The following is a 16602-nucleotide window of genomic DNA, read 5'->3' on the forward strand; positions in this document are numbered from 1 at the left end:
TTCAGTCTGGATTTGCCACACGGCAAGCGAGCTTCCCGCCCACCCGCCCCTTTTTTCGTTCTCTCGCACTAGTTGCGTACAGGTTCCTGTCTGTTTGCACTAATGGTCCTGAGGTCTGTGTTGGCTGTGTTTTGGTTGTGTCATTTTGGTGGTTACAGGACTCGTCTCAGGTGCGTAGTCCTTGGCGGATTCTTCAGTAAAGAGGTCTAAGTCATAGTTCTACAAGGTCTCTGCAGTTTCTCATATTTGTCCCTGAGTCGGTGTGTTGCGGCTAGGGACCAGTGTTTAAGTGGTTTGCAGAGACCGACAATCTCAGTAAAAAGGTGCCTTTACAGACCTCAGATATAGTTAGAAATATATTTATATTGTTTGTTATAAGTGATTGTGTTATTTATACACACCCTGTTTCACTTGAAATTTGTAATAAAAGGCTGCTACAGCCATTTTAACTCCAATCTCGAGTGTGGTGTCTTAATGGGGAGGTGGGGATTATTGGAGGGTGGTGGCATAGCAGCATGGGAGTTTGGGTGTAAAATTGTTATGGGACCATGTTCTACCTTGTCATGCAACAGCCAGCTTCCCAATCTTTAACCTGGGACTGTATCTTATCTGCATGAAATGGTCACTGGTCCTGTACGGATTACAGCAACATGACCGGTCAGCAGGGCAGGATTTCCCACAAGGCCAACCAAGGCCCGGGCTCGGGGCAGCAGGGAGTAGAGGGGCAGCAGGGGTGTGGAATTCTTATATCCCGACGCCCGGGACATGTAGTTCTGGGCGCCCAGCGGTAGTTGTTTTCTACATTTAGCCCTGCTAAGCGGGGGAAGCCACGGCTTGTTTTCTACAAGTGAGCTCGGTGATGACACAGAGATCCCTTGTATGCAGCCTGAAGGTCTGCCATTCTCCATTGGGAAGGGGGGCGGGGGAATGGGAGGGTGGGGGGGGCACATTGAGGAACCTGGCCTTGGGGCAGCACAGAGAGTAAATACAGCCCTGCCACTCAGAAGCCAGCATGCAGAATGGACCAGTCATCACATTTAGAATATTCAGAGTGGAAGATTGCAGGACAACAGATTCCATAGATTCTATCTATAAACATAATTGCAGGGTCCTTTTGCCCTGCAAATATATCTTTGAACATTAGTTTTGGGTGAATAATGCCAACTACAAATGTTCCCAATATATATTTTTTCCAGTTCGAATGCATTATCATATAATACTACATTTTGACCACTAGATGGAGCTGAGGACCATAGGAAAGAAGTATTGATTTCCTATGCTCATCAGCTCCATCTAGTGGCCTTAATTGTAGTATTACATGACAGTACATATAAATACACCCATTGCTGTTCAGACATTTATTTTTGAAAAGCAGCAACAGCGTAATGAGGACCAGAGAAGAGAAACTGTACTTTTTTTTAATGCGTTGTGGTGCTTTTTAACACATCATTCTGCTCAGAAGAGAAGTTTCAGTAAGTACGCATTTTGAGGTTTAAATGCAAGCATCTGCATTTGACCTGGTACCAGACTGTTGTTGTGCATGTACAGTAGAGCTCGGAGAGGGAAAAGCAGCACAAGGAGAGGGAAAAGCAGCACAAGGAGCAAGTCAGCTGTGTTGCAGTGCTCATATACTAACAAGGAACATGATCCCAGGAGGAGAGCAGAGTGACAGAAGAATGAACTCAACAATCTACTGCTTCTCAACAATCTACTGCTTCAGAGGCTGGGGAAGGATAAGACTTTATCAAGGCTAAACAGATCTACAAATAATAGGGGAAAAAACAGTGCAGGTGTGCATGTATTTCAACCATGAATTTAGCATTTTGCCTTAAGTTCAGGAAAAATTAATTTTTCCTAGAAGTTCTCTTTCCATAGAGCCTCACCTGACGGCTGTGTGGTCTTTGCTGTCAACTCGTATCGGTGGCAGCCACTGAGGTGTAGTCCATGGTTCTCTTGGCCCGAGTATTCTCCTTCCAAGTTCACCGACTAGGCTGCCCATGTCGGTCTTCAACGTTCGAAGGTCCCTCTCAGTTCGGTGATACTCCCTCATTTCAACCTGCAGGCCCAACTCTACCAGCTGCAGACGAGACAGCTGAGAGAGCACAGCCTCCGCCACTGGAGCTTGTTCTTGGTCTATCCATGCCAGCCTCTGTCTCTCGGTATGAACCCAGCCTTGGTGGGCATGTAGGCATAGCCCCACTGAAGCCTCGCAGACCAGCGGAGGTAGTCTCTGCAACTGCAAACTTTCCACCTCAGCCTCTAGCATCTGTACTTCCCTCTCCATCAAAGGCAAACGTTGAGGATCCCAAACCTGGCAAAATGGTCAATTGACCTAAGCAAGTTACTAAAAGTGATAAAAGTAGGAAAAACATTCAAAAATATGTGTAGACGCCCCCACATCGGCACAGAATATAAGATTTTTGACATTTGTACAACAACATCCCAACATTATGACTAGACAAGAAGCCTGCAGCTGTGGTTTGAAAAATAATGATTCCTTAAAGAAGATGTTGGAACTTCTTGCACAGCCTCAGAGAGAAACACAAGCACACAGTCTGATATGCTGCACATGGCTTGAAGGAAGCCACAGCTTTATTCTCTACAACAGAGCATATACCATAGATATATAAACAGAACTTATAAACACTGCCATCTAGTGACCGAAATTGTATACTGCAGGAGTTATTGCTATAAACACAGTAATGTGTATTCTTTAAAAAAAAAAGTTACTTTTTCTGGTCTTATTTAAAATTATCTCAACACACAAAGTCGATATTACAGTTTTGGGCAGACTGAGATTTTCAATGACTTCCTAGCCTCTTATTGTCCACCATACTAGTTTAGGTTTTCACCCACTTCTTCATCGTCAAAAGAAGCTGATCTCTCCTAGCTGGGCTCACAGATTACGCTATGATTCTTATGGAGAATCCATTATGGCGACAACATTTTCGGCTTTGCAATGGCTGTGCCAACTAAGCAGAACAGGGAATTTTGGTTGGGATATGCCACCATTGGAGTCCACAAGGGCTATAGGAGACCAATACGTGCATTAGCTTAACTGCCCAACAAAATAACACTTTAACCAACATTCAGTAACACATTTTCCTTACACCTTCCTACCCCCTCCCCTGTCCTCAAAACCCGCCTCCAACAGTTTTACACACCCCTTGCCCCCCTGCCAACCAAAAATGCTCAGTTTCAGTCTTGAATCCCTCTTCCGGTAATTTTGTCCTTCGGTAGAATTTTCCACAAACGATTTTTCTCTGCGGCCTGTTTTCTACGCGAATATACCTCCGATTCTTTATTTTCTCTTTAGAAGTGCATATGTTGTTTCTAACTCTGAGGATGCACATGTCTAATGGTTAAAGGAAATCAGCCATAAAAAACAAAACAAAACAAAAAAAAACATGGAGTCTGTTGAGCTCTAGTTCTGAAAATGCTATTGATTGACTGGCATGCTGATTCTCTTACCTTAATGTTTGAGACACTGACTTGGAACGAGTATTCAGGTAAGTATTTTGTTTTACTTTGCTGTCCTGTACATGTAACAGGTCAGTGACTCAAATAACAGCCAGGGAACTAGCATTTTTAGAAAGAGGACAGTAGTGACAGCCCACTTTTTTTTTTTTTTTTTTTTTTCTCTTTATCCATCTATAGCCAAAAACTTTTTTCTACAATTTGGTTAGAGTGTAGAAGGATTAGTACTCACAGTGCCACAACCAAGATGGCTGCTTACTATAAACTGCAATGCCGGCAGCCATTTTGGTTGTGGTAGTGGGGACGCACTGAATATGCGCAAGATGGTCGCCAGCAATGAGGTTTATTGTCAGCGGCCATCTTTTTGGTGGTAAACAACTCCAGAAGACAAGTGTCATCACCCGGCGCAGGGTGATGAAGCTTGTCTTCTGGTGCCATGTCCATACACTTGCCGTACAGACACTTGCGCATTGTCTGTACAGCAAGTGTACGTACATGGCGACAAACAAAGCATCATCACCCCACGATTCATTATCGCAAACAAAAAAAGAAGGAATTAAAGGGCTGCCGGGAGGTGCGTACCGCCAGTGGAAAAGCCCTGAGTACCCATGTCAGGTTTTCTTGATGTCCACGTTCCAACTGCAAAAAGTCACCCTCTGGTGACCATCACTGGTCACTGGCACAGGAAGTGATCCAAAATTTTACAGTTCTCACTGGAACAGGAGATAAAAGGAAAACCTTCCATTGGAGACACTAGTTCTGGTGACAACAGCCTAAAGCTGGCCATACACTGAGAAACTTTTGGCCAGTTCTTGATGAACGGATTGAAATTCGCTCTATGGGTGGCCCTGTCTTCAGCCTCCCATCTGACATATACAGGGTTATTCACAAAAGAGTGAAGAGTTTGGAGAAGGGAGAAGAAGGAAACAATCTAGGACAATATATCTGAACTGTAAAAATTCTCCTATTCAGCTCGCTGTCCAGTTCAGTTATGTTGTCCTAGATTGTTTCCTTCTCCGGCCTTCTCCAAACTCTTCACCCTTCTGTGAGTAACCCTTTTAGAAATCAAAAGAAAAAAAAAATCTCATCCAAACAGTGCCAATCAACTGAAGTCACTGGGTATTGTGACTGTGGCACACCCACCGATATCAGAATATGATGGGGAATCAGTTAGATTTTTTTTTTCCTTTCAGCCCGCAAGCTTTAACACTAGTGTATGACCAGCTTTTAAGCAAAAATCCCTAATTGTGGCAAGTTTTCCACTCACTTCCTGTTGTGTCTCAAGAAGAGGAAGTAAAAGACACCATCCTGATGGGGAGTAAACAGCCAATTGGAGCCCCAACCATTTCCTATTCTACCCAAAATAAAACAAACAAAAAAAAAGTTTTAGCTTTGGATACACTGTACCTATTGCATTGTGGAGCTTTCTAGAAATGCAAAAGAATTCTGGTGCTTGGACATGCCATATGAGAAGAAAAAAAAAATTACATTTGAAAGAAAAAATATTCTGGAGGCAATATGGAATATGCAAAATATCAATAAAAGTTGAACTTTTCCTTAATATTCTTATCTCTCACCTGTTCTCCCACATTCCTATCCAGCCATTTTAAAGCCTCCATATTACCATTGAGGGTAGCAAGTGCAAAGCTTAGTTGTATTTTCTGGGAGGACCATGCCGTTCGAACTCTGTTGCTTTCCTTTTCCATCTCTGTGTGAGCTTTCCTTTCTTTCTCCAGATCTTCCTCTTTTACAGGCAACGCTTCCATGGCATTCTGTTCCACTTGTTTCCAGCATGTTTCTTCAAGTTTTATGTAGCCATCCAAGTCAACAGAAGATAGGAAGATACCCTGGCAAGACTTGCCAGTGTGATAGTCTCCAAGCTCTGTTGCCATCTCTCGAAGTCTCACCAAGGCTGCATTGCACCTCGAGTTTAGAGTTGAAAGTTCTTCCTTGGTGTTACTCAGACACTTCTCCTCTTGCCTCTCCACCTTCTCCAAGGACAAACGACTGTGGAACAATGTCAACCCCAAAGACTCCAACTTGTTGCGGCATTGCAGTCGATGAGCTTTGAGGGTTTGCAAGCTCTGTAGCTCCGCTTCGAGTTCCTCCAAGCTTTTTGTATGTTCAGTCCTGGAGTCCCCTTCTGCTTCATTCGCACCATGGCAGAGGTCTTGAAGCTCATCTGCTTCTAGAAGAGGTTGTCCAGAGTCTAGAAGAGCATCGTAAGCCTCCAATTGCTCACTGGTTAAGACATTTTTCTGATCCACAGCGCTACAAAGCCAGCTTAGAAAGACCTCTAACTCTTCACTGCCTTCACAGAGCCAATCAAAATCCTCCCCTTTAAGATCCTGTGCTCCAGGGTAACCAATAAGATGGAGCATCTCAACAAAGTCTGAGCCTTTAACATGGGCAGAGTCCAGAAGAAAGCAAGTAGATCGTTGACGAGAGAGCCTCGAAGTGGGGGGCGCATTCTAGAAAAAGAAAATAAATATTGTTACTTTTCATGAGGGAAGCATTGGGGGCTGCCATTACTGACCTCCATATGCAAATGCTAGTTGCCTGGCTGTTATGGAGATCTGTTGACTTCAGTACTTGGGTTAGTGACACAGAGTATTAAAGTCAGTGGGTCAGTATGATACCTAGGCATTTGTAGGGGAGTTCAGTAATGGCTGCCTCCATGTTTCTCATGTCAAAAGTGAACTAAATTCTGTAATCCCTAACTGTCCCCTCTTCAAAAGTCCTTCTGCTTTCCAGCTCCCTCGTCAACTCCTCCCATGCTCACCTTCAAGACTTCACTAGAGTCTCTCCCATCCTCTGGAACTCTTTACCCCAACCTGTCCATCTATCTCCCACTCTGACTGCCTTTAGGCGATCCCTTAAGATTCATCTCTTCAGGGAAGCTTATCCGACCTCAACCTAACCGCTCAACCATCACGTTCTCAAAAAATTCATCCCCACACAGCTAACTCCTCATGTATCACTTCTCCCTCCCTGGGCAATTTAAAATCAAAATACAGTATGTAGCAATAAATTGGTAAATAGGTAAAGTACTTACTAAAAGTTTAGCCATTGTATCCCGTATGGATGGATGGATATTTAAGAGTTCCTGGATAAAATGAAAAACATATGACTGTTATTAACATCAGCTTGGATCAGTATATTTGCCATGACATACTGACACAGTTACATTTATATCGAATAATACCTTAAAGTAGAAGTCAACCAAACCTTTTTTGTTTCTGTTTTGGATGGAGTAGGCAATGGGGAGTGGGGTTAGAACCCTGTTGGGTTTTACAGCAATCTGGAACAGATTTCCCCTCACTTCTTGTTTTGCTGACAATGTATTCAGTAGAAAAGAAGTAAAGGAAATCTGCAACAGTGACATAAGACTGCTATAAAAAAGGTGACAGGCATTTTTATATTTTGCCATTGGAGATTTCCCTTTACTTCCCGTTTGGTAAAAAAACAACTATTTTCAGCAGAACAGGAATTGAGGGGAAAATCCCTAATGGAGTCCCGGAAAGGAGTAAAATATGAGAGAGGTTCTAACCTTTTCCCACTGCATCTGAAACCCCCCACACAAATATTTTAGTTGTTGTAAAGCAAACCTGTGTTTTTTCTTGAATGGGTTATAGCCCCCTTCATCTGTAGCGTATACTTAGTGTACCTTATGTAGTTCCCCTGCTGGTTAGTTTAGTGCCGGGCGTAGAAAGAACAACCTTGTAATCCGGGGTATGGATGGAGAACCATGTTACACACTCCATGTAAAATGCTGATCCACATGGGGATTCCATTCCATTTCTGTCCTCTAGGATTCCCGAAACTTGTAGCTTACAAAAGTAATTTATTTTATTCCCGGCGGCTGAACAGAGCAATTGTGGGAGCAAACAAAAAGGCAAATTATATATATATTCTGATGTGAAGGGGGGAACAAGAGTGCCACTATGGAGAGGGAAGGTGGACAAGAGGAGCAACAATATGGAGAGGAGGAGGTGATGAGAGGGACCATGGTGACAGAAGATGAGCATCACTAAAGAGACAGAAGAGAGAGGAGACGTGTGGCACTATGAACATGTGGGAGCAGAGGAAAGTCATTATGGAGAGGGTAGGTGGAGAAGAGGGTCAATATGGAGATGGGAGGAAGAGGAGATGAGAAGCACAATGGAGACAGAAGGGTGAGAAGATGAACAGCGTTATGGACATAGTAGGGGAAGGACATAAGTGGCACTATATAGACAGAAGGTGGAGGAGATGAGTGGCACTATTGGCAGGGAAGGCTCAGAAGACAATTGACGCTGCAATGAAGGAAGAGCAGATCAGTGGCATTAGGGAGAGGGGTGGTGGAGGAGGAGAACTATAGAGAGGGAAGTGACAGTGTATGAATACTGCTGGTAGATATTGCTGGCACTTTTATTAGAGGGCAACAATTGTAAGGTTATCTGTTCAAATTGGATGAATAGTATAAGAACCCAGTGCAGGTTAAAAAATAAACATATAAAAAGGCCGCCACTTAGTAAAGAACACCCGTCAGCATATAAGATTTAATTTTCTTGTAAAGCTTTTAAGATGGGAAGCCAGAGGAACATTTTGGTTTTTTATATAAAGCATATCCATTTACACTTCGCATTTCTTGTGCGTTGTTCATTTTGAATGTGGTGCCAAAACGCACAAGGACAAAAAAAAAAAGGTACAGTGCACGACAACGCACGCTACTGCATCACTGTGTACTGAACTGCAATGAATGTGCTCTGGAGCCGTGTTGCCTTAGTGTATTTGGGTGCCATTCAAAATAAATAGCACCACAAGGCTCTAATGTGCATAACATGGAGTTGTGGTGTTTTGTAAAGAATAAGGGCCGAAACGTTACGTCACGAGTGAACTCAGGGAACACCAAAAATTGAATTGCTGATTTTGTGTATACAAAGTAGTGCACTTATACACTATACATAAAATTACACACAATCTGCATGTTGCACATAGCCCTGCACTATACACAAAGTTTACACATACCCCTGCTCTATACACAAAAATACACATAGCCCTGCACTATACACATAGCCCTGCACTATACACAAACATACACACAGTTTGCACAATGCACACAAAACATGCACATAGCCCTACAATAAAAATAAAATCACAAGCATGCATGCAGCCCTACATTATATTCACACACATGGGGGGATCTCCTGGGGCCCTAATGGATGTGGGGACCCTGGGCAATAGCCCCCCAACTCCAGCCCTGCTCTTGACAAACCGTGCGTTATACCCATGATACAAAAGGAAGAGAAAACAGTATACAAGGTCTGATGGTAGACAGAGAAGCCCCCAACATTTCCCTCTCATCTATTCTTTATCCAACAGAACACTAAAGAATAAGTTAATGTTTATATGTATAATGAAGCACCATACCTGGTCAATTAATCTGTGCAGGGTATCATAAAGCAAATGTATGTTTGAGATGAACACACAGCTTCAGGATAATTATTTAAACTGTTTCCACCTGAGCTCTACCCCAGATGAAGGAAGCCATGAAATGGTATCAGGTCCAGCAACATTTGTTAGTAGCTTTTTTAAAGAGACACTCATCACCAGTGATAAGGGGGTTTGTTGTGAACCCAGTTCATCTGAGTTTGTTCAACCCTGCACAAAACACCTCCCCCTCCCCCCTCCCAACCCAATCACTTGCAGCAGGGACATTTCCATTTCCTCATACATTAATCACCAATTTTTTGCACCATCCAAAATGTCCTTAGAATATCCCAGTGTATATAAATAAAATCCCAAACATACTAAATCAATAAACTTAAAAAAATCCATCTTCCCATTAATAAAGCACTCTGTGGACCCACCAAGACATAAGACGCCTAAAGGCATTCAGACTGTTGCAGTGCGTTGCATTACCACACGCATGTTATCATGATTGTTTTGACTGTAACGTGCATTGATTTACAACAGTCCATTAACATGAATGGACTGCCAATCCTCTACATACCTAATCCCAGTCACAGGTAACCCTGCCCACAGTCTACCTCAGGCCCGCCCAGTGACTGGGAAGTCCTGCCCAGACCTTGTCTACTTACCCGAGTGTCCCACCCAAACCCTGCCTCTAATTATGCAGGGACTACCCACCCTCAGACCTCGATCACTATAATGAATGCATTTTTGAGTTACTGTGTATGCGCAGTAACGCAAATAATGGTGACACTGTGATCCCGGGACACAGAATCTTTGGGATTGAAGTCCAAGATGGGGGACTGTCCCAGCAAATTCGGTGCATTTGCATTTATGCCTCTGTAATGCACATTTTAACAGACTTGAAGAATTTTATTCCAACATGGCGCACCACAAAATGCAGATGTTTCACATATGTAGAATGTGGTGTGCTAAAACACAAGTGCTTCCCTGCCTAGGTACACTAGGGGCCCCATTCAGATTGGCTTCACACTATTATTAATGCACTACTGTTTTTGTGTTGCATTGCCTTTAATAGGGGGCAATGCGCTCACAATGCAGCGCACCACAATAAAACTCACACTGCAGTGCACGGCAATAAAACAAATAAGAGACCCCCTTTTTTGTTCCATTGTTTTGCTTTGGCAGCCTATTCTAAATGGATTAGTTGCCTTGATGCAATGCCTGTTAACATGTGAAATACAGAGCTTACACATAGATGAATGTAGTCTCCAGGTCTGCAGCCTGCCCAGGGTCAGGCAATGTCTATGTGCTCTCCAGCATCCTGTGCTGTAAAAACCATGACGAGTAATGGCAGCATGCTATCTCATGCAAGATACATTTTTTAGGTTTGGACCCAGCTCTTGAAGTACAACGTAAGATGCTGGGAATGAACCTGGCCAGTGCTGGGTGGACAATGGCAGTAGAAGTTTCATTCATCAGCATGGGGGACCTGTGCAGCTATTGGGAAGTCCAATGAGAAGAACTGAGAGACAAATATGACAACATGTTGAGTATCAGGGTTATTCACAAAAGGGTGAAGAGTTTGGAGAAGGCAGGAGAAGTGAACAATCTAGGAACAGGGATGGCTTTAGGTGCCCTGTGCGAGAAAGCTTTACAGCGCCCCTCAGTAACCACACCCCTCAGTAACCATACCCCTCAGTAACCACACACATTTTTTCAATATCCGCGCCATTTAAAGACTCCTATTTTGTTAAACCGCAAAGAAACATATTAAAAAGTGTGATAAAAATAAAACTTTTATTCAAAGGTATTAAACTTGTAGGCACAATATAAGTATTCTTATTACATAAAACAACAGAAGGCAAACAATGGTAAACAATAAATGTTAAACTAAAATAGAGTCTATAAAAATAAAGTGTCAGGTTGTCATGCCGACCCTTTCTTCAAGTAAGTGCATCTAGAAAAGTAAAAATAAAAAACAGAACACAAAATCTAGACTACATGTTAAATGAATGAATTACTATTTGTCCGAATATACGAAAAATGTATTCAGGCACATAATAATTTGTTTGAGAATGTGCGGCGGCCATGTTGGCCCCCAATGCATTCTGCGAATGCACACCGCCATCTTTTTCACCAGCCCCAGCACTCAATGAATGGGAAGCACTCAGTACAGAGGCTTCCCATTCATTCAGACACAGTATAATATTTACTATCACCAGTTTCTGAATGGGGAGGAGCCTCTGTAGTGAGTGCTACTCCCCACTGAGAAATGAATTCATACCTGGGGACACATAGTACTATGTAATACTCAGTTATTACTAACTGAGGAGGGAGCGCTGTCATGTCGGATGGCCAGCGGTGAGGAGGAGAGAAGTCGCCCCGAGGACGAGCTGTGTTGGCCGCCTGGCGCCCTGGTTGCCATGGCGCCCTGTGTGGCCGCACAGCTCACACACCTCAAAGGCCGGCAATGTCTAGGAACATTGCTGGACTGGAAATAATTTTTCCATATCAGACATGTTGTCCTAGATTGTTCACTTCTCCTGCCTTCTCCAAACTCTTCACCTGTTTGTGAATAACCCTGCAAACGTTGACTATCAGATACTGTATATAAGTATAAGCGTCAGTGTAATATTTCCAGGTATTTATAACCTCTCACAGAGATCACAGTACTGCCCCTGACAATACCTTGATCTATTTTCTCTCTTCATGGTGCCATGTTTAGGAGGTAGATGGTGAACCAGTGTGATTCCAGGTTCTCTATCTACTTCCTGAAGTAATATAATGGCTTAGAGATAACACAGTCATGTAAATCCTTCCTTAAAACTGGGTACCAGCCAACACCTATCACCAAGTCAAGGCAAAAATAGCAATCTGAAGTTTATTAAACAAATCTCTGTCTTCAGGTTACTTTGTTCAGTGCTGGTAAACAGTCACCAGGTCATCTCTCTAATCTGTTTTTTTACGCTTGTGATTTCAATTGCTAATAATAGCTTATGCTGATAACCCTTTGATGAACAAGAGCCAAGGCTGAACTCGGGGTGGGGGGAATTATTAAGGGACAAGTTTGCTAAAAGTGAGCGGGTCCTTTAAGCCTGACTGTTGACTGATACACAAAGACACACCTTGCTTGTTTGGCCAGATATGAAACGGTCTTCGGTTCTCTCCCCACAGGACAGGACAGGACTGATGCTGCCTTATTATAGACAGATGGTCCAGGGGACAGATTCCGTTCAGACGTCAGCTAGAGAAGTCCTGGACTCTCTGATGGGGAAACAGCTAGTCCTTCTCTCATAATGGTCCTCACATGGAGCTCTTCTACCTGTGCTGGTAAGATTGGGATAAGGAGTGTTTGTGTTGTGTGTAGTATTCTAGGACAAAATGTTTTAATGACAAATCACTTTCTGTAAAGTCACCTACACTGGTAGATTCCCAAAGGAATGTTCAAATGAAAAAGCTCATCAGAACAATAGACAACCCCATCAGGGACTTGATGACTGTCGTTTAAAATTTAATTTGATTGTGACATTCGATTTTGGAATGGAAGGAGTTTCTCAAGCAAAACTGTAGGAAAACATTTTTATCCTGCTTTTTCGATTTTTTCCATCACAATGATCATCAATGTGACCCCCAATTATTAGAAAATTGAATGAATGTTCAGATTTTTTTTTTTTTAAACAAAATTCTCCTGGTGTATAGCCAGCTTTAGGTCATGTTCTGGATCAGTCATGCTGCTCTCGTCATTGAAGTGAATTCCTAACATGGGCCAAACATCCCATGCAATGTTTGAATTGTCGTGACACAGGGCAATGCCCGACAAACCCAGTTTGGCTCAGTACACCCTTACCTACCCAATATCTGGAGGGAAGTTGGCAGGAAGACATTTAAAGGAGATTCCTGGGAAACGTGGAATCCACATCCCTGAGAAAATCCCAATTTTGTTCTGTTAAGGGTAGACAACTAAAGTGTGACTACAAAGGCACACTTTCACCCATAGAGAATGATTGGAGGAGTGGTTTCCTTCCCAATGTCTGGGAGGAAGTTGGCAGGAGGACATTTAAAGGAGATTTCCAGGAAAAGTGGAATCCATATCCCTGAGAAAATCTCAATTCTGTTCTTTTAGGCTGATCGAAGCGCTGAAAAACGCTCAGCAAGTGAAAAATTCATCATTTCCTATGGGCATGGTTCCCACCTGGGGGTATTTCAGCCCGTGGAAATGCGCTGAAAAACGCCCTACGCCAAAACAAGTACAGGAGCCTCTTTGGGGCATTTTCCGCGCGTATCCATTGGTATTCCTGAGTGTGACTCGGGGTTAACAAAGCGGTAACCCCGAGCCACACTCGGGAATACAGCGTAGATCTTACCTTGTCCGCGATCCCCACTGTGTCCTCCGACCGCTGCCGTCTTCCGGATTCCGTCCCTTGCGAGCGTCCGTGTGGCAGGGGGCGGAACCGGCGGGAAGTTTGAAAAATTAAAAAAAACCCAGAAAAAAAGATAGAGAAAATAAAGGGAAAAAAAATCACTGAACGAAAAAACGCGCTAAAAACTAGCTGAAGAAACGCGCCTACAGTACGCCCAGGTGTGAAACCAGCCTTAAGGGCTGACAACTAAAGCATGACTACAAAGGCACACTTTTACCCAGAGAGAATCATTGGGGGAATTTACTAAAACTGGAGCAGACGGAATCTGGAGCAGCTGTCCATGGCAACCAATCATCTCTCTTTCATTTTCAAAGTTTGAACAAACTGAAGAGAGATTGGTTACTATGGACAACCGCTCCAGATTCTGTCTGCTCTACTTTTGAAAAATGTCCCCCTGTTGCATTTTTGGGTAACTCTGTAATGCCAGATGGTACCAGTAGGTGGCACTGCAGCTTTTGTTTTGTAATAATTTCAAGCATAAATGTAATATAATGCAGCTTATCAGTCCTTAGATGTGGTGGCTGCATTAGTTTTCTTTTTCAGGCTCCTTCCCTATATTTTAATGATCATGCTAATAATACATTTCCTGTCCCTGGGTCGTTACGTTCACTCCCACGGTATCTATGAAGGGCGTGATGGTCGTCACCCAGGCTGGACTTCAAACATGTCTGCCTTTGTTCATCTCCACTACATGGGGGTAAAGAGATTCATAGTTTACAAAAGAAAGATGAGGTAGTTTTACCTGATATCCAGCTCACAGCCAGGAAAAGGACAACTAGTGCAGCCACCACATATATGGACTGGTAAGCAGTAAAAAGTATTAAAGTTTTGATTTTGGGGTTATATATGAAAGAAGAAACACACATGCAGAGGAAGGGGTTGGTGGTAGAAGCGTTTTTATAATCCTGATAGGTGTCAAATCATGGGTGATATCTAGAGATGGTCTCGATGTTGTTGTTGTTTGACTCGAACATCGGTAGTTTGTGTGTTCGGTGAACACACGAATGCCCCAACACACGAATGCCCCACAAGGCACTGCGCACCGCACAGTGCCTTGTGAAGCTCTAATTCGGTAAAGCAATGCACCTGACCGCACAGTGCACTGTGCAAGTAATGAAGACTTTGCCCAATCATGGCTCACAGCTAAGTCCTGTCAGGTGCCCTAAAGCAGTGCTCCCGAACCTTTTTATCGCCGCGGACCGGTCAACGTTTGATAATTCTACTGCGGCCCGCTGAGGGGTGGGACGTTGATTGTTTATATTTTATATTTTTTTGATTTAATAATTTTAATTTAATTGTATCTAAACATGCCTTCAAAATAGCGTGGATGAATGCAAAGCAAGGCGATATAACAGGTAGTCTGCTTTTCTGGCTTGCATGCTAACGGATGATATGATGTATTGTACTTAATTTGTTATATTTTAAAAACAAAAAATAAAAGGGCGAAAAGGAACACGGGTCGGTGACGGGCCCCTTCGTGGCCCCGGGCAGTGCCCGACGGACTGAATGGTCAGTCCGCCCCTGGTTCCTTGGCCGGCCCGGTACCATTTGATCCACGGACCGGTACCGGTCCGCGGCCTGGGGGTTGGGGACCACTGCGCTAAAGGGTCTGGTATTGTCTGGGAGGGGGAACTGCACCCTTTTTTTTTTACAAATGTCAGTTTTGCTGCAGCAGGTTCTATACACCGTACAGATGCGCCACTTTACAGGCAGTTTAAAGGGACCCCCCAGACATGATATTTAAAGGAATGTTTCTTTTTTATTGTTTCACTTTAAGCAATGTTAGAATCACTGTACTTTTTTATAGTGTTTTTTTCCTTGATTCCTGTCCCCGAGGGCAGTACCCGGATCCCCATACATTTTTTATGGCCAATAACTTGCATATAAGACCTTCAAAATGGGGACATTTGATTTTCCGAGTTCTGGTCCCATAGACTTTCATTAAGTTAGAGTTAAAACTTTTTTCATGTTCTAAAGTTCGAACTTGAACCGAACTCAGGTGTGTTCGGACCATCACTAATGATATTCAGTTATCCTTATAATTTCCTGTTACTGACTGGGAACGTCATGTCAGACTGGAACTTTTTTGGCCTACATGAGGTCCTCTGACTCTTTGTAAGCCTCTGCTAGTTTTTGGATTTCAATAAAAGGAGACTCTGCTGTTGTTTGGTTGATAAAGGCTACACTTCCTTCTATAAATTTGCATCTGAATACTCCAGGAAATGTTTAATGGCTCCTTTCTCTGGAATAGAATGTAATAAGTAATACGTTGCAATTGTTACTATAATGTTAGTTTCCAAAGTTGACATAATTCCACTTAACTCAGCCCACTGTTATACACCGTACAGATGCGCCACTTTACAGGCAGTTTAAAGGGACCCCCCAGACATGATATTTAAAGGAATGTTTCTTTTTTATTGTTTCACTTTAAGCAATGTTAGAATCACTGTACTTTTTTATAGTGTTTTTTTCCTTGATTCCTGTCCCCGAGGGCAGTACCCGGATCCCCATACATTTTTTATGGCCAATAACTTGCATATAAGACCTTCAAAATGGGGACATTTGATTTTCCGAGTTCTGGTCCCATAGACTTTCATTAAGTTAGAGTTAAAACTTTTTTCATGTTCTAAAGTTCGAACTTGAACCGAACTCAGGTGTGTTCGGACCATCACTAATGATATTCAGTTATCCTTATAATTTCCTGTTACTGACTGGGAACGTCATGTCAGACTGGAACTTTTTTGGCCTACATGAGGTCCTCTGACTCTTTGTAAGCCTCTGCTAGTTTTTGGATTTCAATAAAAGGAGACTCTGCTGTTGTTTGGTTGATAAAGGCTACACTTCCTTCTATAAATTTGCATCTGAATACTCCAGGAAATGTTTAATGGCTCCTTTCTCTGGAATAGAATGTAATAAGTAATACGTTGCAATTGTTACTATAATGTTAGTTTCCAAAGTTGACATAATTCCACTTAACTCAGCCCACTGTTTCATAGGTGTCTGACTAGTTCCAGGGTATTATCAATACACAACACCTATACTTGTTTACTTAAAGTAGAACTGAAGCCAAAACTTTTTTTTGTTTTGGAGAAAGCAAGGGACCCCCCAACCTCCTGTGTCCCAATGGCAAGATTTCCCCTCACTTCCTTTTTGACTGCCACAGTGGAAAGGGAGAAGAAATCCCTTGAATGAGAGGGAAATCCAAAGTGATCAGCAGGGTCACCAGAACTAGGGTCCCCATTGGAAGATTTTCCCTCTATTCCTCTTCTGATGACGAGGACACAAA

General features: G+C 42.9%; 2 protein-coding genes across 2 annotated transcripts in view; one reads left to right on the forward strand and one right to left on the reverse strand.

The window, feature by feature from the left end:
• Window positions 1–6547, reverse strand: part of LOC108786517 (HAUS augmin-like complex subunit 3) — a 16699-nt gene extending 10152 nt beyond the window's left edge. The window contains exons 1-3 of the mRNA XM_018555835.1: window positions 6533–6547; window positions 5055–5948; window positions 1884–2311 (exon numbers count right to left, since the gene is read on the reverse strand). Of these exons, the coding sequence (XP_018411337.1) occupies window positions 1884–2311; window positions 5055–5948; window positions 6533–6547 (1337 nt within the window). The remainder of the gene's footprint in view (window positions 1–1883; window positions 2312–5054; window positions 5949–6532) is intronic.
• A 950-nt stretch (window positions 6548–7497) lies between these two features.
• LOC108786519 (major histocompatibility complex class I-related gene protein-like) overlaps window positions 7498–16602 on the forward strand; it is a 17049-nt gene continuing 7944 nt past the window's right edge. The window contains exon 1 of the mRNA XM_018555836.1: window positions 7498–7582. Within this exon, the coding sequence (XP_018411338.1) occupies window positions 7498–7582 (85 nt within the window). The remainder of the gene's footprint in view (window positions 7583–16602) is intronic.

This window comes from Nanorana parkeri, unplaced genomic scaffold (assembly GCF_000935625.1).
Source record: "Nanorana parkeri isolate BGI_ZX_2015 unplaced genomic scaffold, ASM93562v1 scaffold215, whole genome shotgun sequence".
NCBI classification, from domain to species: Eukaryota; Metazoa; Chordata; class Amphibia; order Anura; family Dicroglossidae; genus Nanorana; species Nanorana parkeri.